Raw genomic sequence first — 21,651 nt, 5'->3', positions numbered from 1 at the left:
TCAGTTTCATTTCCAATCAACGACCATTGCCGTTGCTGCCGCGCCTGGAAGCCCGCATGGAACCGTTGGCTGGTTGTGTTTTTGTTTGTGCGTGCACGTGTTCGATACGGTTCGGGTTTTGTTTGTGTGGAAGCTATTTTTAGGGCAATAATGGTTTTAGCCCCCTGCATGCGTACAAGGGTTGGTCGGAGTTAGGCAACCTGATTGTTAGTATCATTTAACGGCACACTAACTGTTTTGATCATTATAATGCTTACGCATGCAGCTAGAGCGCGGTTACGGTTAGGATCGATTTTTTCCCCAATCCATTCCACACATGACACACGCAGGCAAACGCAGGAATGTGAATGATATTCATGATTTTTTAATTCCCGTGTAATTTAAAGTAATGTAATGTGTGTGGTTACGGTACACAATGCGATTGGACAATAGTGAGGTGTTGATGGTGGTGTGAATGTGTTTTTGCTTTATGGTTAGTACAGTTTAGTACTAGTTTAGTAGAGCGTGATAACCGCGCCGAGTGATTTAATGGAATATTATGTGTCCGTTTTAAAAAACGAATATGCTGTTGGGTTAGCTGTGTGGTACTGCGTGGTATATTTATGTGATGGTATGAGTAGGGCTCAATATTATAACTTCTAATGATAAAGCTTTATATGTTTTAATATAGTGATAAATGGTCATTTGGGTAGAGAAGATTCATTAGACGAGGCCTGTAGATAAGACCCCTTCGAGGAGGCCTCTTAAAGGCGAGTTCTTGGACGAGGCTCCTTTGACCAGGATTAAGATGAGACCTAAGAAAAGGCTGCGACAAGGACGAGAGACAAGGTCCAAAGGCTGCTAAGACGAGGCTTCTAGGACGAGGTCAATCGACCAGGTCTTTGTCGAGACCTCTTCAATTAAACCTTTTTAAGGAGAAAATATAAAATCCCCTGCTGGCCGTTCCTCCATGCTTATTCTCCGGTTATACGATATATAATTCTGAGTTCAAACAAGCTAAAAAGGAGAGTAAAAGAAAAACTATCTTGCAATGAATAATTAAAACAATCAAGAGACATCCAAGACACAATAAATTGAGTGGAAGTTGCTTTTGTAACACAATTTCCGATCACATATCACCCACTTCCCGATGAAATGGGCGGCTCCTGTCATCGTTGTAAATTCATAATTTTACACCAGGATGAAGTGGGTCTAACTTTCGCACCCTGGCCCGATTATTCCAACGGTCCGGTCCCAAATGTGGTGCCTTTGCCGGCGGAATCCACACGACACACGAGCACGGCAACATCGTCATCATTGTCGACGACGGTGTTTATGATGTTATTTGTCGCGTGTGGCAGCAACACACGGTCGGGCATGTTCGCCGTGGTCCACGTTCACCCATCCGTAGCTTCTCAAGATACTACCATCCATACGTCGCGATGGACGGGTCGGGTGTAAAGTATCGCACGAAACACAAGTAAGGGTGAGCCAAGGTTCAGGATGTGTGTGTGTCTCGCGTTGCTGAAGCACTAATGTCCTTTGATCGTGCTCGCTCTCTCTCTCTCTCACTTTGTACGCCACACATTATAAAGTGTGTACGGTGAGAGACACAAAATGAAGACGCTCGCAAGAAGTGACAGCTAATGCAGGAGTCTCTGCCATTTCAACCGCCTCCTTTGAACCGTTCTTTGGCCGTTTCGTGCCGTGTCCGTAATGGGTGGTGGGTGGAGGGATCATGTTTAGCAGCGACTCAAACTCCAACTCGTCTTGGCACTATGGATCCAGCAGTCCTTTGGCCGGTGACACGTCACTTTGAAAGTTTTCGTCAGTTTATTCCCGGCGCACGGTACATAAGTGGAACTTGAATGTTACAGCCCTCCGAGTCCTTGTCCATGCCTTGTCGGTCGAGAGGGACTTTGAAGGTGACGTACCGTGCTTCACAGCATGATCTTACCTAACCTTAATGACCTAACCGGCAGGTTTCCGGTCTCGGCTTTGCTTGTGTTGAGAGAAAAAAAAAACACACACACAGACACTCACAGCGGCAGACACGACTGCTGCTTGGCAAGAATGAAGATAAATCGTTAATGGGCAACGAGTGGTTAAAGTGTTAAATAAATTAAACGCTCTGCTACGGCACATGATACATGCGAACAGCGCTCGGCAAAGGGGTGGAGGTGTTTTCTGCATGAAATGTGTGACATTAATTAGATCTCTTCGTACGTGCAGCCGAGCATGAGCAGGGTAATGAGCTTAGTTAATTTGCTTATTAAAGAGTGCAGTTGGGTGGGTGGATGGAACGGTTGCTCGATTACCTGCTGAATAAATATTCATAATTTAATTTTGAAGTAGATAAAGGTGGCTCATGTGGGTCACTGGTTCGAAATTATTAACGGTTGAAGTTGATTATAACTCAATTTATCGCTCTTTCATCACAATGTGTGGTGGAAGAAGGCTTTTTAAAGAATTGAGTATAATTTTCACCTTTACAAGAGGTCAGAATTAAGGTTTCAATTAGCATTAAACATAATTGTAGACCTAATTACTCTTTTGTAGTTCAACTGTTTCGATATCACTTAAAGGGGATAGGATTTTGTCCATAAAAACACCCACTGTTCCGATTAAATCAAAGCTCCCAGTATTGTACAGCCCTCTAGAGAAGAAACCTCAGTGAAAGAGCTGCTGATAGACTGCCAACACTCACGCACACACTTTTAATATCAAAATGACTCTCCAATGTCGCATACCCACTGTTCCAGGGTATGAAATTTGACTCTATCGCTCCTTAAATACAGTATTCCTCACCGTTGTTGGACGTCACACTCCGCCACAAGGTGTATCGTTCTTCGCCAGAGCGCTGTATCAATGCGTGTAATGACGGGCGGCGTACGGCTTGCAACACACGGTAACACACCGGGTTGCGTTTGTATGTGTATGGGTCCTCCGGTCCTCCCGGTAGTCGAACGTTGGGACTTAAATTAGCAATAAATTCGCCATAATTAATATTGAAGTTGTTTATGCAAATAGCGAAACAGATTTTAGCTCCGGTGTTATGCCCTCATCCGACGCCAACATCCGGCAGCCTTGTTCGCTTCCTCTTCGGTCGACGATTTGTTCTGTTATTGTTGTGCGTTATTGCACCTTCGTGTGCAGCGTGTAGCGAACGCTATCCCTGGACCGAAGCTGGGATCACTTTGGAGCAAGCGTGCGGTACAAAGTTATTGGCAAAACGGTTCACTTACAGCGCGCGTGCCGTGTTTAGAGGGGAGCCGGGAGCACCCGTTTTGTGACGGAACTCGTTGGCTATGTTTATAGCAAAAGTCGAGTTTGCGTGCACCTGGCGGCTGGGTTTTGGCCCATGTTCTATCTCGTATAGGGCTGTGGCATGGCTGGATTGCAGTTTGCCCTGTGTAGGAAAGGTGTTTAAGAACTGGTGGCATGAACTCCGGTTAAGAACTGTAGTTTCACCGTCGTACGCTAGCTTAGCCCGAGCTCCTTCCCGAGTAAAGGTGGCATGTAACGGATGGCTGCAACGGTGTTGGTGGTGGCTTCGCTGTGTTGCGTGCAACAGACTACGAACTGTTTAAATTACGCCGCGAAGGACAATCTGTGTTTTCTCAGCCGGAGCGAAACAACGTCCCAGTTCCGGCGTCTTGCTGGGTGGGGAGGAAATTTATTTTAATTGTATCGCCGGTCGTACAAGAGGTTGGCGTTCAAGGTGTAGATCGACAAAGATGTCTAAGGAATTGAGAGGCCTTAAAATAGACAGAGTGCCAGAGTGTTTTAATGACATTGAGAAACTTAGTAAATTTAAGCCAATTTTCACCAATATTTATTTTATTTTTCACTAGCTTCAATAATAAAACTATATTTGTTTAAGATTCTATTATGAACAAATCACGAATTTTATGACTCTCGCTGCAAGCAAAGTGCTTGTTGATAATTGTCGTTAACAGCTATCCCTACCATAATCTTTAAAAGTCTCATAAATCCCCATATTAAGCAGAATTAAAGGCAAAATTTTGAATCAGAATTTATGTCCCAATCTGCCAAGCCTGTACCTCTAATCTGTTAATCCAGTGAACAATTTACAAGGCTTCGAAACCCGTACCCGACCGAAGACCGATTGCTATCGTGACGGTACCCTGCGCAGTTCTACCGTCCACTTCCATTCCTCGCTTCCAATTTTCATTAAGATTTCGGAACGGGTTTTGAGCAGAGTTTACGTACGGGCTCGAAATCGATAGCCAGACGGCCAGACCCACCGCTGGAGGGTTTTTGATCAAGTGCCATCCGTGTCTCAAAATAATCGAAGCGCTTAAATCTTCATTGCTACAAGCTGATGGTAATTCGGTTTTTGCGAGCTTATCCAACTGTTCCTTCCTGGGTACGTGCTTCGATTTGAACGGGCCCATCACTGCCATTCTAGCCCCGATGCTGCACCTGGCAAATGGAATCGATAATTCTATTCCCATTCAAGTACCGAAGAGGTAGGGCTACTTTTTTTGTCTCTTTTGGCTGTTGTTGTTGTTTTCGGTGAGCGTGTAGAAGAAAGCTTCCATCAAGGCTTGCTTAAGAAGACACATTGACATTTCCGTCCCCAATCGTGCGTTTTCCGGAGGATGCCCTGAAGCATCCGAACGGATCGAACAAGGGAGAAGACTACGCGTGGACAACATTAAAAGTAGAGCTGGATAAAGAAACTTGCAGCAAAACTGTGTACCTCTTGTATGGAGAGAGAGAGAGAGAGAGAGCGATGCACGAGGGAGATAGAGAACGAGAAGAGAGTTTTCCCGGGCAGCTAACCGGCCTGCCAGGCATCGAATTTGACGTTGGCATTGACGTCGCTATTTCGGGTGTCCTTATCGCGTGGATGTTTCGTTTACGCAATGCTTGACCGAAAATTGATACTGTCAGTAAGATGGTCCTCTGCTCCGTCGGGCGGTACGTTTCATTTCGTTTGCCTCCGCCGTTCTCTCTCGCCCTGGTCTTTCTCTACCCAGCTGTCCTTGGTCCGCCACTTGAAAACGCCGAAGGACATTACTGGTAACGCACTTCAATGGGATGCTTCGTTCCTTGATTCGATTTTACGACCGACGAGGCGAGACGGTCAGGCCCCTTCCGGATGCTTGCCGATTCAAAGTTAATTTGTCTTTGGGCCTCGAATGTGTTTCGGCCCCGAATGTTTGACAGAAAACTTGTTTTTCCCTCCTTTCATAGACACCCACTAGCCAGTACCGACCGATTGTTTTTCCTTTCTGTCGGTCCAATATGCGTGACAAAAACTGTTGGTAAAGTTTGCCTTCTAGTGGCAAAAAAATCATACACACACATACATACATTGACGTTGTGTTGAAAATGGAGCTTCTCGACAGTGTATTAAATCGCGTGTTGAAGCATTCCCTGTATTCTTGTACGCGTGTTTGTATGTTGACAGGATTTTCATCAATTGACAACTGCGTGCTTAATCTCTCTCGCCCTCTGCTACGAAGAAATCCAATGTATGCTGTCGTCATACTGGTACAAACGGACGGAAAAAATGGGAATACAAATCAATAGTAACAAGAAGTGGAGGCAAAATTACGTTTGCCCATTTTGTCAACAACAACGGCAACGGAAACCGGCGTGGACAAGTTCCCGGAAAAGATGCCATCTTCTCGGGAACGCATCGGTAGGAATATTTGTTCACTTAATAACATAATCAAATATCTGTCCCGAACATTCGTCCCACGAAACTGGGGTTCAGCCGACTCGATTGGTGTGCGTTTTGTGCGCTGTACACCACACCCTGCTAGGGTTTTAGCGTTGGTATAGGTAAGTGATTGGTTCGGTAGTTATCGAGCTATTGAGTGATGGTATCCGTTTATGTTCATCGGAAGAAAATGCGCCCGGAAGGATATGTTAGCTGTACGTTGTGTGTGTGTGTGTGTGCGAAGTTACTCGTGTGAGGTGCGTTTTTGTGCGTGTGAGTGTGTGTCTTTCTTTCACGTACGGATGAAGTTTATCATTTGTCTGCGAGCCTCAGCCAATTGATTGTATCAGTTCGTGTCTGGGAAATGTGGAACGTGATAAACACAGCTGATGAGCTTTCCGCCTATATTTGACGGGTACGGTTTTGTACAGTCATCAATGTTTATCGCACCCGCAAGCATCAGTTAATTTAGAGTTAGGTAGGTTCTTACTCATTCTGATGAGCGAAATAAAAAGGCAACTCATTTTTATGGTTGATTAAAGCAGCGTATAGAATATATAGTTAATAGTTCGAATAGCTATGGTTCATTTAGATACTCAGAAAATTTATTAAAACAAATTACCACGAAAATCCATCATCTCGTAATAAAATAGAGCTTCTTTCCTAAACTATACAGAGTGATATATCGGTTGCCGTAAAGACTATTTACCAATCAAAATGGCGAAATTAGTTACTAGACAAGTTACTCAACGTTCTCTAGAATTTTTTTAGAGGTTTTGTGTCTACGGAGCAGTGTTTCTAGCCGCGTTCGGTGACTTTCTTGTCGCTAATCATGTCTACCCAGCTAGTGGTGAAATCAAGTCAAAGAAAGCCCAAAAAGGGCAGGCCGAGACCATGTCCGAGAAGTATCATATCCAACGGTCTGTTCATCATGACCAGGAGAACGATCGGCCGGCTAGATTGATGAGTCCTAACGAACGAATTCTTTACTGAATTTGGAAAGGCAACTATCTTAAGATGGCTGCTTTTTTCTCTGTCTTGACAGCTAGGGACTATGACAAACTAGGAAGAAAAGCGGATAGAAATATCTTTGAAGTTGCACTTGCCTGACCAATGCGTTGTATAGGATGCCTCAGAAAGGTATCCTTTAATTTCACATAAGTCCTATGTATCGTTATGTATGGTTTTTTATCAACATTTTCTAAAAATTTAACGAATATTACGATTTATGTAAAATTTAAGGAAGCTCTTGTTGAATTTTGCCGAATTGAAGTCCCTCATTAGATAAAGACTATCCAACCACTTTTTTTTATTCATAAAGAACGGCCTGGCCGTATTGCTATATCGAACCACTTGTTTTGTTTTAAAAAAAATCAAGAGTAAAATATGCACGAACCTGTTTGTACAAGGCACCTAGCTCAACGTTAACCACATCGGATTAAGTCAGTTGCATCAACGGTGAAGCGTCGGATTGAAGTACGCGGATAAGTCATGCAAATGTAATGCGTGGTAAAGCATGCATTTTTGGGTCGGAACTTTCATCAATCGTCCTGCTGCGTCAGTAAGCTCATTAGGCGCAGGGGAAAACTTGTAACCGGGATCCTGTTTCCACTTGGCCCACGTCTCATCCATGTGGGTGCGATACCTAGTGCATGATGACGTTGGATTTGAAAGTTTGGTCACAAATCTCATAAATCTCAGCGACCTCGTATGTCGCGACCTTCCATCCCATACACGTACGGTCGAAGATTGATGGAAAACTTTCGACACCTTTTCCTCCGGGCTGCAACGGTGGGTAATGGGGGGGAGAGGGAGCGTGGACTTGTTTTTTCGTGTGTCTATCTCTATCTCACACGCTTGCTTTTGGTCCAAACTGCGGATGCGGTGCTTTGATGCATGCAGTTTGCCTTTTTGCTGCGAGTTCGTGGGCAGATTTGCATATGAAAGCTGGCTGCCATCGTTTAGCCGCTGAGCAGGTTCTCAACTCTCGAACGTCTTTGATGGTTGCAACGATTATGCGCTGACGTAAACGGTACTGTTTGCAGGCATCGTCTTTCGCCGACGTAGGGTTCTCGCCTTTCTCGGCCGGACCAGGAAGTGTTCGTGTAGATGGGCACACCATTCGCTCATCGAGCGGTGCGAGCGAGAGATAAAATGCCAGGGTGTGTGTGTGGGACAAAAAGGGGCAAAGTGTTCGGGGGCAGAGAAGCATAAGCGCACTTATGAAGATATCCTGTTGCATGAGCTCATAAATCTTCCACCGTCAGAGTGAATTCCGGCACCGAACATTCGGTCCTTTCCATCATCCTAACCATTCACTCCGCGCCTCCCTCACGTCCCCTTGGGTGCGTGGGGAGTGAGCAAGACTTGGCTAATGTGTTAAAGGCCACGACGTTAGCTAATATCGTAAGGCTTTGGGGCACATAGAATGTGCTCGATCCGCACCACATCGAAGGGAATCGAGTTACAGTGAAACTCGCGGCAAATAGCTCATGAATTAACGGTTAGCCACAGCCACCGGCTAGGGAAGCGGGAATAGCGAGTTGATGAGCTAGGCTTGGATGAGTCTGTTTAACCTACATTCTCTTTTCATTTGTCAAAATTTTCACTGAAAACTTTGGTAAACGAACGATGGGTAGACGGGTTTTTGGGATGTGAATGTGGCTAAGTGGTGGTTTTGTGGGTAATGAACCCAAGGCATGTAGCGAAGCGAGTAGACTTTTGTGCACGGTTAATGGACCTTTGCTTAGCCGTTATTTTACTTATACTTTTACTATTAAGTGAAAATTCAGAATGTGTAACATTTTTCGACGATGTTGGTAATAATATTGACAACGAAATCTTTTCTGCATCAATAATAAAAAATGTTATTCAAAGTGGACAACATAGATTTTTAATTAGTTACTTATACAGTGCACGGTATGATTATAACAACACACCTTTTTTGATAATAAAATGAAACAAAAGTGATCACACCACAGATGATTTAGTATGAAAAATTTAAGAATATAGAGGTTGATTAACCAAATCATTATTAAGGTCATCAATGGAATTATTAACGGATGAAATAAGAAGCAAAAACCTGAAATTAAAATAAAAACGACCTAACAATCGTTTATCTGATGGAATGTGGAATAACGAAATGCCCAAACAACAAAAAATGTTTTTTGAAGAATTTTTTTCCTTTGTGGCTCTAAAAACTCAAATGGTCTTAAGATCTTAAGGTCTGGGCCTGCCTTACTGGTTTCTCTCGACTTTATTCTATTTTTGGCTGAAACATTAGTCCTACAAACAGGCAGGCTGTCCGGACGGGATTTTATACCCGGTTCTGTCTTAAGAAGGTACCGGTGCTGCTACCCACTGGTCTGACATTATGAAAGGTTTGTATTAAAAAGTTTTATGGAAAAATGGGCAAATATTAGAACAACCTTTGCCTTAACTACGGATTAATCTCAAGTATTTTCTTAATTCATCATAAGTCACCGCCCTTACAATATTGTTCAGCTCTGTGTTACAGTTGAAATAACTTTGAAAAAACTTTCAAAGATGCATATATTTGCTCGTCTCTTTTTGCTGAAACGCTAAACAATTTTACGTTGTTTCTCACTACACCAGATTTAAAGCAAATCAAAATTAAGCAAACTAAACTCGATTAATTACTAATTAGCATAAATACGTTTAAAAAGAGAAACATGTTTCTATCCCATTATCTGGCGCTTGGTTTTCTCATGCTAATAAATGAGTCGTGGCTGTATAAACCAGCAGCCCCGTAGCAGCGAGCCGCCGTTCAAACTGAACCGTAAGGTAGCAGCATAAAATGTTTGCATCACCATCGAGGGGAGGATTTGTTTTTTCTCCCTTTTTGCTCCACTTATCTCATAGCTATCCACCATCTTACTACGGTAACAGTTCTTTGTGCAGAAACGGTTTTTGTTACTTACTTAATTCCCCCCCAAAAAAAAAAAAAACACCCGAACAAAAATCCTGTGCATTCATCGTTCGTCTACGAGGCCGGGCATTCTCTTTTGCATGCCGGCGACTTTTTGGAGAAACAAAACCGACTTTACAAGGGTACGGTTTTGTAAGGGCCGTTAATCATTCTTATGAGCTAGGGAGGGGCAGGAAGGAGCAGCGAAGGGGCGATGGTTCTTCTTTCGTGGGGCGCGAAAGGAAGCCTCGTTTTGGGCTTCAAATTTATGACAAAGTTGAAAAGTTATCTGACAAAGTTCTTCTGTTTTGTTGGCCGTGCGCGAATAGGAATGGAAAGCTGCTGCATCCAGAAGAATGGAAAAATTGGGATAGATGGGGGGGGGGGGAGTGGTTTTTATAGCGTGGGGTGGGAAAGTTTTTTTATTCCACTTCGCATTTTGGATACACTTACTTACACTCACTCACTCACCGGCACACACAAACAGACAGACAGACAGTCAGTCAGGTTTCCATTCGGTACGTTGTCAACCGATGAGCGATAGTCTTGGCAAGGGGCAAAACCTGTTTCCTGCTGATTGGAGATATCATCGTCTGATGCTTGCAGGGCGAAGAAATATGATTTCTTCTTTCTGGGAGCGACGTGTTTTTTTGTTGGTTGATTCCCGCTGCTGACACAAGCTTGATTTCTTCGCTCGCATCAAGGCTTCGGAAAAGCAGCTTTCCATCAAGTGGGAAACTGAAAGTGTGTGCACGGCTCATCCCCTGCCACAAGAGCTTCCAAGTTCCGCTTTATTGACCAATTTTTATCGTATCTAGGGCGGCTTGTGCTAAGGCGTCTTTGCTGAACAGCAAATCGATGGCTGGCTGGGCCGGGTTGGATGAGTGGCCTAGAGTTTTGAGCTACGGTTCTTACGATGATTGTGGCATTCAATTGTTTTCCCGCACTGATTGAAGATGTGCCAGATTGGCGGGGGTTTTGTTGGTAACGCCAAGGTGAAAAAGCAAACAAGTTTTTTGATTAATGATTTGCATTAAATGGTCGTAACGGTTGTCTGGGAAATTTCGGCGAGCAATATTTTCTCAAGAAAATATTGTGTTTGCATGCTTCGAGATAGTCATGAAGGAAGATTTACTGTAGGGAGAACTTTAAAGAATGATTACAAATATCAAAGAGCTCAATCTAAACGAAGTTTAGCATGCCATCAATTGAAAGTTATGTTTTTAAAGTTTCTTAAATTTGTTTTACAATTAAAATAATGTTATATAAATTCATTTCTCATCTTCAAAAACCTAAGCTTTTTTTTTTTGTTTCCATTCAACCAATTGCACTTATTTAAATCATGTCAAACATTTAATTTCTCATACCCAGCTCCAGCCCCAATCTTTGCAACCTTTTAAATTGATTCAATTAAAAACTTTTCCTGCTCAAACTTGAAAGAAAATTCCTACCCCCATACTTCGTTCGTTTTGTGATAAATCATTCGGAATCGGCGGCCTAGGTGGATTGTGTGATCACGTTTACACCTTTCTGCACCGACCGTGTTCACGGGACACGTGGTCCCGTGGCCTGTGGTCTGTCATCAAAATGGTCGCCTCGTCTCGTCACAGCTGAGCTCCATTGCCGTTCATCTATGGAGTTTTTACCGGTTGTACAATAGAAAAAGAAAATGAAGCGAGAGAGAGAGAGAAAGAAAAAAAAACGATAAAAAAGCAAATTTATGCCCAAAACGCGTTAGCAAAGTTAGAAAGCTTACCGTCTTGGGTTGGGAAAAAACTGGGGACGGAAGTTGAGTGGGTGGGATTTTCCTTTTATTCAACCCTCCCACCCTCACCGCGTCCCACCAGGGGCCCCCAACCCAACCCTCCAACCCCGCGACTCACTAGGACTAACTGAGTTGGTTTGCTTACCGTGTGCTTTTTTTCACTCGCTCCTCGATCGAACCTCTATCTGTCTCCCGACAGTTTCCGGCGGTTATAATGATGATCTTTTAAGTTATTTATTATTCATGCATTTGTTGAACATCGCGAACACTGAGGAAGTTACAATCGTACAACCGGCAAGTGATGTGGAATGTGATTTGTGGAGTGGGAGTTGCGAGTTGTGTCCCGTTTTTCTGAGGATTATTTTTGTGCTTGTGTGTGAAAGAAAAGCACTTGAAGAAAGCGATTCATCGTCCTGCAAACATAATGGAATGAATGTGGGATTATGATTTTTCGCGGTCGTGTGTAACCACCGTGTGGAGCATATGTACTCACAATCAACCTACTTGCGGGTTGCAAAAAGGCAGACCTCATACGTGTGCTGCCCTTAAATAATCATATCAGTGAAAAAAGGTCTCCTATAAATGATGATACCAAGTCAAGCGAAGGGGTTGGTTTTTGCCTCTTGATGCTTTTCAATAGAGCAATGAATACGAGCAAGGAAAATGTTACCTTTTTTTGGGGTTATCGTTTTATCAAAAAGAATTGCGGGTGGTGGCTTTGTGTTTCTTTCCCTGCACTAGCCACACGCTCTCGCTATTGGCAAGACAATGAACTTTCTTGTTGCTGTTGGTCAAAGATCGTCAGACGGGCTGGAAGAAAAATGAAGGTTAAACCAATAAAAGATTTTTGCGGTCGAAAGGTACCAGAAACGAAATAAGAAAAAAAAAAAACCCCAAGGGTACGGAAACGACAAGGAAATGGCTTACCGGAGCAATTTTAAAACCTTTTGTTCCTCGTCTGAAGGGCTGAAGGAGGAGTTTCCCTTTTCGGACCTTTTGGCGTACTGCTTACGGGCAATGGGTAAAGGATTGTTCAATGGAGATGTGTACCGGCACGCACAGGCGGGAGATAAGATGGTGGTGGAAAATAATCTAAATTATTATGGTAATGCGTTCTAGGAAATTGGGGATGGAATTATGTTGCATGCTATTTAGAAAATGAAATTTGACCTTGTAATTTCTCTGCACACTCTCGCGATGGTATTGCTGCGTGTATGAAGTAATAGAATTTTATCTGGATCGTTTGATATTGTCGGTGGGTTGAAAAACACCAGTTAAATTGTCGGATAAATTTTGCTAAGTTACCAGGGTCTGACAGTTCCCGATTCAGCACAGATACCTTGTTAGATGAAGAAATCAAAGAATGGTCAAATTTAGGCTCAAATGTTCCGGATCGGAACACGTCAAAGATTTTGGAGTACTTGGCAAACTTCGCCATAAAGCTAGGAATATATTAAATTATTGAATATTGTTTCAATGATTTCAAATATTCAGAGACTGTTTCGAGAATGATATATTAATGGTCTGGTATTCTAGGCAATGATAATCGATTGGCCCAAAACGTTTAATAATTTCTCTTCAAGGTGACATTTCCCATCCGAAGGAGATAGATGATCTTGGAAGGATTCGATATTCAATCATGCAGGAAGAAAGTTTTATTGAAGTCTTGGTTCAATGACATAGCAGGAGAACGTCCGTTCATTCGAATGTTGTCCAGGCTTAGCCTTACTCATTTTGTGTTGGGCGAGCATCTCCAACGTATGTAGCTTGACTCTCAAGCATGTGACTGTGGCCTTGAATACCAAGACATAGATCATCGTCTATGGTCGCGTATGGAGTACACGCCTTGTTAGATCTTCTTCTTTGGCCTAACGACTGGCTAGGCTTAAAGATACCACGTTGCTGGATAGTCCGTCCTTACTACGAAGGAACCGCCTTGGTGGATGCAGTAGTTTAAAAACTGGACCGGACAAGAAAATCTGGGCAACTGAACTGAACAATTTACAGCTGCATAAACATATTTGAGAATATAATAATGATTTTAATGCTTTTGTTTTCATTTCTATTCCTCTATTTTCAGCGAACACGCCACAAGCCACATGCTAATCTACGTATAATCAGTGCAAGAAGATGAATGTCAATTTGCTTCAACATCCGTCAATCAAGTAGAAGAACGTCTGGCGTCCAGCGATGACGTCACAAGCTGTGTACTGTCTAAGTCTTCAGATACGTAAGTAGTCACCCGGTTAATTGTTTTCCATTCCACAAAACAAATTTACACAGAGCTCTATTATATCACTTTAAAGCAGCAAAGTGTGATCTAGGAACCCATTTTGCTTGGGATAAAAAATTTGCACCCAGTGTAAAATGACAACCTAAATCAAACCATTCTCGATAAACAACACGTAAACAACGAACGGTGCGTGCATTCCATTTTTCCCGAAGTAGTGGGGCCAAAAATCCAGTAAATTGTTTACGAATTTATGGCGGTGAAGAAATTTTACGACCATTTGTGCCAGATTTGTGGAGCAACATGCTCGACCCAGTACTGGGCGCGGTTGATTTGTGCTTGTTTACACACTCCACCATCAATCTCCCGGGTGTGTGTGTGTGTGTGTTTTTGGGTGGGTGATTTGGTGGGGCTGCTTCGTGGCCCATTTTGTGATGAGGTGTTGTTTATAATTAGACATGGCGGGGGCAGAGGACAGAGGAAGAGGGAGAGGCTGTAGGAATGTTTAACAAATGACCAGTCATTGAAGTCAACGATTTCATCGATTATTGCGTGCTTGATAGTGTGTGATTGTGTGTGACGGTTTTGTGAGAATGTCAATTTCCTGTACCGAAAATTGTTGCTGATGTATTGGGGATTTGATGAGTTTTGAGTAATTTATGATTATTAATTTACTGCTTTGAGTGATCGAAACGGATGTTTGAATATTTTACTACGAGGAAATAGTTGTTTCAGTAAATCTTGCTTGCCCTTAATAATTTTTAGAACAGGATTGAATGAGTACTAGCTATTTTTCGTTATAACAAAGTGGAAAGATAATTTGAAAAATCGATCTCAATTACCCTGTAATTAGCAACAAAGTTTCCAAAGGTTCCGTTCTCACCATCCTTTACATTGTTTTTTTATTTGTTTATTTTTTATTTATTAAAGCAGCTCAGTCGTAATCTGCAAACACGGCTTGAAAGTTTTACTGCTACCGAGTGCAACTTTTCCACTAACCTAGTTTGCTCACGTACACCTCACGGGTGTAGACATCTTGGTGGAGGTTTAAGTAAACAGAGTGTGCCCATGCCCGTCGCCATCTTGCTGTTGTTATTTTCCGCAAAGAAAAAGAAAAAAAAAACCAACAAACCATACGTGTACCGCATTTGCACGTACGGCCACGATGTAATGCTCACACAAATGTTACCTTCCTCGCCTGGTATGTGTTCCACACGTCCTCCCGCCTGGCTCGATGCTTGTGGTAAATGCATCGTAAATTACTTACAAAAGTGGGTTGGATGCACTCACCCACACACACACACGCTCGGCACACGAAGCGGCACGTTTTTAACTGCTTTCTTCTTCTTCACGGTGCCACCTTTGCGCGATCTGCCCCAGACAGAAGCACGGAAACAGCTTAAAAATATTAAACGGCCAAACGGCTATCCGCGTGGAAAGCAAGCAACCGACGGTGAAAAGTGCACGCAAAAGTGCTAAAATAAAACGAATAAACCTGAACGAAATGAAATTGTGGGAGTCTGGGTAGCGGGTGGTTCAAAACTTGAAGGAAACCCCTCATTTAAGAGTGTGTGGGGGTGAAAGGGAAAAGGAAGGGGGAAGTAAGAAAATAAGGGAATGAAAAATGACGGAAAATGCAAAACAATTGTCATTAGTTGTAGTTAGCGCTGTGTAGGAAAAAAAAAGAAACAAGCACGGAAAACACACAGCTTAAGGCATTTCCGCGGGAAGCGGAACCCAAGAGGCAAGAAGGAAATATGGTGGAACTTATTTAAAGTTGCCTATTATGCTGTTGTTGGGCGGGGGGGTTTGTTTTGTTGTGAGTAGTTTGTTTTCAGCATTTCTGCAAAAGCAATCTAATTTTGCCGAAAAAGTTGTTGTTCCGTGTGTTTGCCCTGTACTTATATGTTTGCGTGAGGGAGAATGAGAGAGGGAGAGAGAGAGAGTTTGGGAAATGCAATTGCATTTGTTGCAAGACGCCCTCTCAGGGTCACCCTCTTGAAGCAAAAAGTCATAAATCGATTTTTGTAGAATGGAAATAATTAAAATAGCACCGGTTTTTGAGTTGGAGCATAGGGTCTTTTGAAATATTTTTGTTCGGCTGAGAGTTGCTACCAGTTAATATCAATTTATTATTAAATAAATGAATGAAGATGAAGGACCTTTGTAGTAGTGTAGGTAGATTTGGGATTGGGAGGATTCAAAGCACCATTCACTAGAAAGAATTTAATCGGATTGGAACCTAAATGACGGATTCCACTCCAAGCCAGATTCAGTTGGGTTAAATCCAATTTGGATTCGATATTGAGCCGTATCCAATTCGGACTCGATAAGGATTCAAGACCGATCGAAATCCGATTAGGAATCAATTGAGATTCGATTGGGATTCGAATGGGATTCGACTGAGAATCGATTTAAAGATTTGAATCCCCACTTTGATTAATTTTTCCATCACTACTTGGTAGCATTATTTGTAGTGTGGATATAAGTAAGATGAGATAACAAGCAAGAGGACTTACGGACCTTAGGACCTAGTAACGATTCTCGCCCAGACCTTCTCGAGGAAGAAGTGCCAAAGAAGAAGAAAATTCTCAATTATTTATGCAATCAAAAATGTGACTTCAGCAAGCATGTACTACTTGTGGAAGAAATCGTCTTGCTACCTCAAAAACCCCCCAAAACAAAATTCAGCAATGCGTGAGCGTAATCGTTTACGAACGTCGTTTTCCGTTTGTTTCTGGAATCGCTGGAATCGAGAATGATTGATTCCATTACTTACGCCCAATTTAATGCCAACGAGCTGGAGCAGCGAGCAGTACGGTCGTACTCTCCCCGGTTGACGTTTGCGATTAGTCCGTTAAACGAGCATCCCGGAAGAGCATCCGTGATCCGGATGGCATATTGGCCGTTTAATCTCACCTCACTCCACGATTCATTACCCTCTTAACTCTGTCTATAACGTTGTGTGTGTGTCTGTGTGTGTGTGCATAAGAAAATAGCTCAACGATTTGTGGTGTTTCTGGGAAGCATCCGTTCGCCGTTCGCCGAGGAAACACGACCAACACGAGATGTCTTGATGTCTCGAAGACAAAGTCCATGATAACGACAACGACGACAATCGCTTTCGTCCTGATGGGGGTGTATCAATCGTGAGGGAAGGAATAATGGAGTCGAATGTTTGCGAACCGAGTCTGTGTGTGTGTGCGCACATTTCTATTGTTTGAAAGGGAAACCTCATTCGATGCTCTTCCCGTGCTCAATTAGAAATGAAGACAAAAAAGGAACCTTAGTTTGAACCTAGAAGCACGACAACTATCCGGATGCTTCAGGAGTCTAGACTCTATATATTTCCCTGGGACGCTTCTGTCAGAGAAATGATGACTTTTGCGATACCGGCAAGAAGCCTCCGGTAGATTCGGTGTGTATTTTATAACCCTCTGCTCATTGATGGGTGCAAGAATAATGCACGGCCGTGATGCTTATAGTAGTGCCGATTTGAAGTCGGGAATTAGGGAGAGTAAATCAAGCAAGTTTCGTTCCCATACGAATACTACCCAACTAACGAGAGTAGGAAAATTGCAAACACTTACTCAACAAAAAAAAAAAAAGAGTGAAAAAGACTCAAGTCATTTGAAGAATTTTCCACTTTACACTTTGTCCGTATTATTCTTCCTCGCGCCAGAAACAATATCTCCGGAATCGTCTGGAATAGCCTGGAGGGAAACTGCCGGTTTGCCAGCATGCTTTTTGTAGCGCCGTTCACTCATTCGCCCTTTCGTAGTCGCTAACAATCGTTCCATTCTTTTCGGGTATTAGTATCAGTCCGTGTGGATAAGGAGGTTTTTCTCCCCAGCCTGAACCGGATTAGTAAAGTTTTCCATCTTTTCCTTTCGCACCAAAATGCTCGTTACGTCGACTTTGGCTTCTTTTCCTGGGTTTTCTCATCCAAGAAATACACGCACAGAGACACACACACTGATACTTAGATTGTCTATGGCTTTTGTCGTTCCCGGAATCGTTTTCTTCTCACCCTCGGCCGTAACGCTGTAACGCTATTTTTTTAAGAGCCTCATAAAAGAAGTTAATTTTCTGAAGTGGAATTCGGATGATAAAAATATCCGTAAATCTCGTCCGTTTGGGTTGCGTTTGAAGCGTGGCTTTTCGCTGTGCTTTCCGTTGGGGGGGCTGCTCCGCTTCAGGGTGGCGAAGAAAAGCTGTTCAGTTTTGTGCAAAAAAAAAAACATTCGCTCAAATTACTTGCTCGAGCACACACACACAGACAAACATACGTATACGTGTATTCATGGTGCTGCTGTAATGGGGTGTGAAATAGTGAATGTGCGAGATCAAAGCCAGCTGATAGGATGTGTGTTTTTCTTTTGTTTTCCTCTCCATTAAATGGAACAACGGAAACGGAACTGCGGTGCCGGGTGAGCGATACAGGTTCGTGACCATTGCCAGATTGTTTGATATGGCAGCGGGTCGACGTGAAGCAGTCGTAAAGTTATTGCTAGAATTTGAAGACAACCGTCCGATGTTGATATTTGTTTAATTTCCAGTTTTAAGCATGGGTTGGATTTTATTTCGTTTGTTGGTTTCCTCCATAACATTCAAAACTGCAAATGAAACAGTGTTTCTTCCGTTTTGCCAGTGTCGAGCTAATTTTCCACCATCTTACATATGTCCTTCCGTTGTTCACACTTCCTCTATCCAGCCTGTTAGCGGGGCCAGCTCGTGCCATGACGCTATCCATCACAGCCGACTCGGGAGTTTGCGGTGTTGGAAAAAGCGAACGAACTACTCCCAGCTGCTTCCCGTTGAGCTGCTCCAGGAAAGCATCAAGAAATCGTGTTCGGGGGTGGGTTATGTTTTTTGTTCCTGCTCTTATAAATGACTCCCTGTCATGCGTCGTACATCATCGTAATGAACACTAGGAAATCCGTTTTTCGTAACACAGTGCGACGCAGTAAGTTGGCTTTGGCAGTTGTGGACCAGCACATGGGTGAGGACTGTTGGGCTTTTTTAGTTTTTCCGACAAAGAAATTCATTTCGATATGTTTGCTTTACTGTTAGCGACTTTACGGGGCATTAAAACCCAACACAAAGTGGGGTTGAAATGATTTCACACAAGATTTTTAAATTGGTACTTACCTATTGCAGTTCTTGCGGTTGGAACGGATCGCCATAAATTTCTGGAGAGAGTTTTAGGTAAGGGAAAAGGAATAGTGATGGCTTCTAATGGCTGATTATAGGTCTCTCAAAAGTATATTTATTCTTGAAGAGAACACTTTATGGACTTTTCTTGTATGGATATTTCAGTAAATTAGTAAAATTTGCCTTCAAATAGTCCAGAGCATCACATGAATCGACAGCATAGTAGAGCAGTAGTAGTAGAAGGAGAAGCTGAATTGACATTCGATAGTCTAAATCTGTTTTTAAGCAGGAAAATGAGGATTTAAAAAAGAGATTTCCTTACCGCTCAAAGGCACTTTCCAGCTTGAAGAAAAAAAAAGAGTCGGTTACAAGAAACCATTTACATTTATTTTCCCTATCACACCGCATCACGAACACTTGTGAGGTTAGGTAAGTCCCGATGGGAAAATGCTCACGCTCGAGGAACGGAAAAGACTCTTGACTCTTGACGGCGAACCAAAATCAAAAAAACCATCCTTCCTAACCACCCTCACGGAACGCCCGTCGATGCGACACCAACGCTGCATTCCAGCGCTTGGAAGTTCAATTGGAATTGGAATTTCCGATTCCAATGTCAAAAAAACGGGCATGGAATTTCCCGCTTTCCCGCCGACAGGGGAGTTCACAGCAGTCCACCGCCGTCACCGAAACGGAACATCATTTGCTGGAATCCCAGAACCTGCTGGTAAGCATGTCGATCCAACACTTTTGCTGCTGGTGTCAGTTTGTTTAGCCGGTTACCAATCGAGTGACTACGAATGGAAAGGGACCTTGACGGTGGCGAGGGTCGGGAACAGGATGTTGTAAATGTTGTAACACTTGATTTCTGAGTCCGCTCTTGAACCTGCTTCGCTTAACCGCGCATGGGGGAAGCAGTTTTGCAGATCCATGTTGGTCGATTCTGGGAAATCGGCAGTAGGTGGATGGGATTTTACCGAACACCTCGGTATTGATTCATTTGGAAAGCGGCCAACGGGTACGCGGCTCATGCTGCATGCCACGGCTCGAACACACCAGAAAAGCAAATAGTCGACGAGCTGTTCCGAGACCAGTGCTTCAACTTCAAGGAATTGGGTAAAATGTCGAATATTCTCTACCGGCCGAATCGACTGAAGCGCCCGAACGGTGAGAATGGTGTGAGTGTTGGGTTTGAGCATGATTTATTATGCACTTTGATGGTGTGTTTGCTTCCGGCCACCGGCCCTCAGGCGCGTTTGGGTGGCGAAGGCTTTTTCGGTATCCCGTGGGCTTTTCTGGCCTTGTGGGATATTTTTGCTGCTGTTGCTGGAAGGCTCACACGACCCGTGAAGAAGCGGGATCGTGGAGGGTTGATCGAGGGAGCGTGAGGTAAGTCAAAATACGATGTGGTATGCTATATGGGTTTCGGTACGCTGCTGTAATGCAACAGGGACGGCTTTGATCGGTTGTATAGCGCTGGTTGCAGAGTGGTGGAGCTTTCAGCCCATTTCAACGGTGCCTGGCAAAAGGACGAAGGATTGCAATGGAAAGGATCTGCTGTAATGAGCAGTCGTTGGTGAGTTTGATGGCGTCGATGATTGGCATACGGGATTACTAACGATTTATTGACTGGAGTTATCATGATCAGCCCCGTAAGTAGTCTTTGGGATTATGTTCGGATGCCCTATGGAGGAGTTTCAGTGTATGCAATAGGTGTACACAATATTGCTTTGCAGAGGTTATAAAGTTGATAAAGTTTTATTCGGTATGGATTATCAAGACTGAATAGGAAGATTTGTAGATGTATTGCTTGAATAATGAGATGATCACGTAGATTTGAATTTGTATGATATTGGAAGTTATTTTATTACATTTTACAAGATAATCACAGAAATCCTAACGCGTGTGAATTTCTAGCTTCAAAGTAACACGTCTGGATTATGATGCTTGGCCCTTGAACAAGAGTGATGAACAGTTTGTTATTCATGGTGTATAAAAATAAAACACTTCCAAAATTAACTTAACAAATATCTTGAAATAAGATCAAATATGAGGTAAGCTTAAACCAATTTGATGGAATAAAAACGTTTTTAAAAAGGATCTTTTAAATATTAAAGTATAGTATTAATGAAGTCATGCTTAGGCCTTATCGTATTTATTGTATAAAAAAGAATTCTTTCACTTAAAGCATTTGTTTGCTTTCCAAGTTCGATTAAAAACACCCTGGTTATTTATAACCAGATGAAACTCCCGGTACAGGTTTACTCCCGTAACAACCTTGAACGAAGGTCACATAACCATAACCTTCCCGAAACTGCAAAGAAAGCGTAAAATCTCCGCTTTGCTAACTGCCGTTCGAAAATGGTGAAATATGTACATAAATTGAACCGATTCAACAAATGATAAATCACTTAACCACACCGATGACACACCACCGGCGTCGCTCCCTATCCACCGGTCCTCTCCCTACATTCCCTTGGGGAAAGGGGACTTGTATTGATTTATTATGAGCCCCGACATCTAGCTTCCCAGGTTTTATCCGGGATGTTGAGCGCCTGAGTTTGATTTAATTTATTTATGCATACGGCTCAGTTCGACAGTAGAGCGCGCACACACACGCACAGATTCCAATTCCCCCAGAACATCGTTGTCATCGGGCTAGAGCACTTGGCAAGGGAAGGTTGCACGCGTAAAATTATCCTACATCGTTTGTGCATTTGTGTGTATGCGTGTAAACGGAAGAAATAGATCGCAATCCTACCGAAACTTGCCTCGTTCGCTAAGGGTCTGCCAGCAGTCGAGCTGTTGTAATACGAGCCTCCAATATCCTTTCCCCGGGAAGCCGAAGGGCTGAAGGACGTGCGATTACTGGGTTTTGCCAATAATGGTAAGCCGTGCCTTTG

The 21,651-nt window shown here is 43.1% G+C and overlaps 1 protein-coding gene across 12 annotated transcripts in view; it reads left to right on the top strand.

The window, feature by feature from the left end:
* The window catches only part of LOC118511369, a 183,343-nt gene that overhangs the window by 34,930 nt on the left and 126,762 nt on the right, over positions 1 to 21,651 (top strand). For all 12 annotated transcript variants that reach the window (XM_036054353.1, XM_036054352.1, XM_036054354.1 and 9 more), the window contains one exon: positions 13,448 to 13,597. In XM_036054353.1, the coding sequence (XP_035910246.1) occupies positions 13,558 to 13,597 (40 nt within the window). In that variant the 5' untranslated portion in view covers positions 13,448 to 13,557. The remainder of the gene's footprint in view (positions 1 to 13,447; positions 13,598 to 21,651) is intronic.

This window comes from Anopheles stephensi, chromosome 3 (genome assembly GCF_013141755.1).
Source record: "Anopheles stephensi strain Indian chromosome 3, UCI_ANSTEP_V1.0, whole genome shotgun sequence".
NCBI lineage: Eukaryota > Metazoa > Arthropoda > Insecta > Diptera > Culicidae > Anopheles > Anopheles stephensi.
Note: the sequence above shows the minus strand (reverse complement) of the source record. Positions and strands in the feature narration are given on the sequence as shown.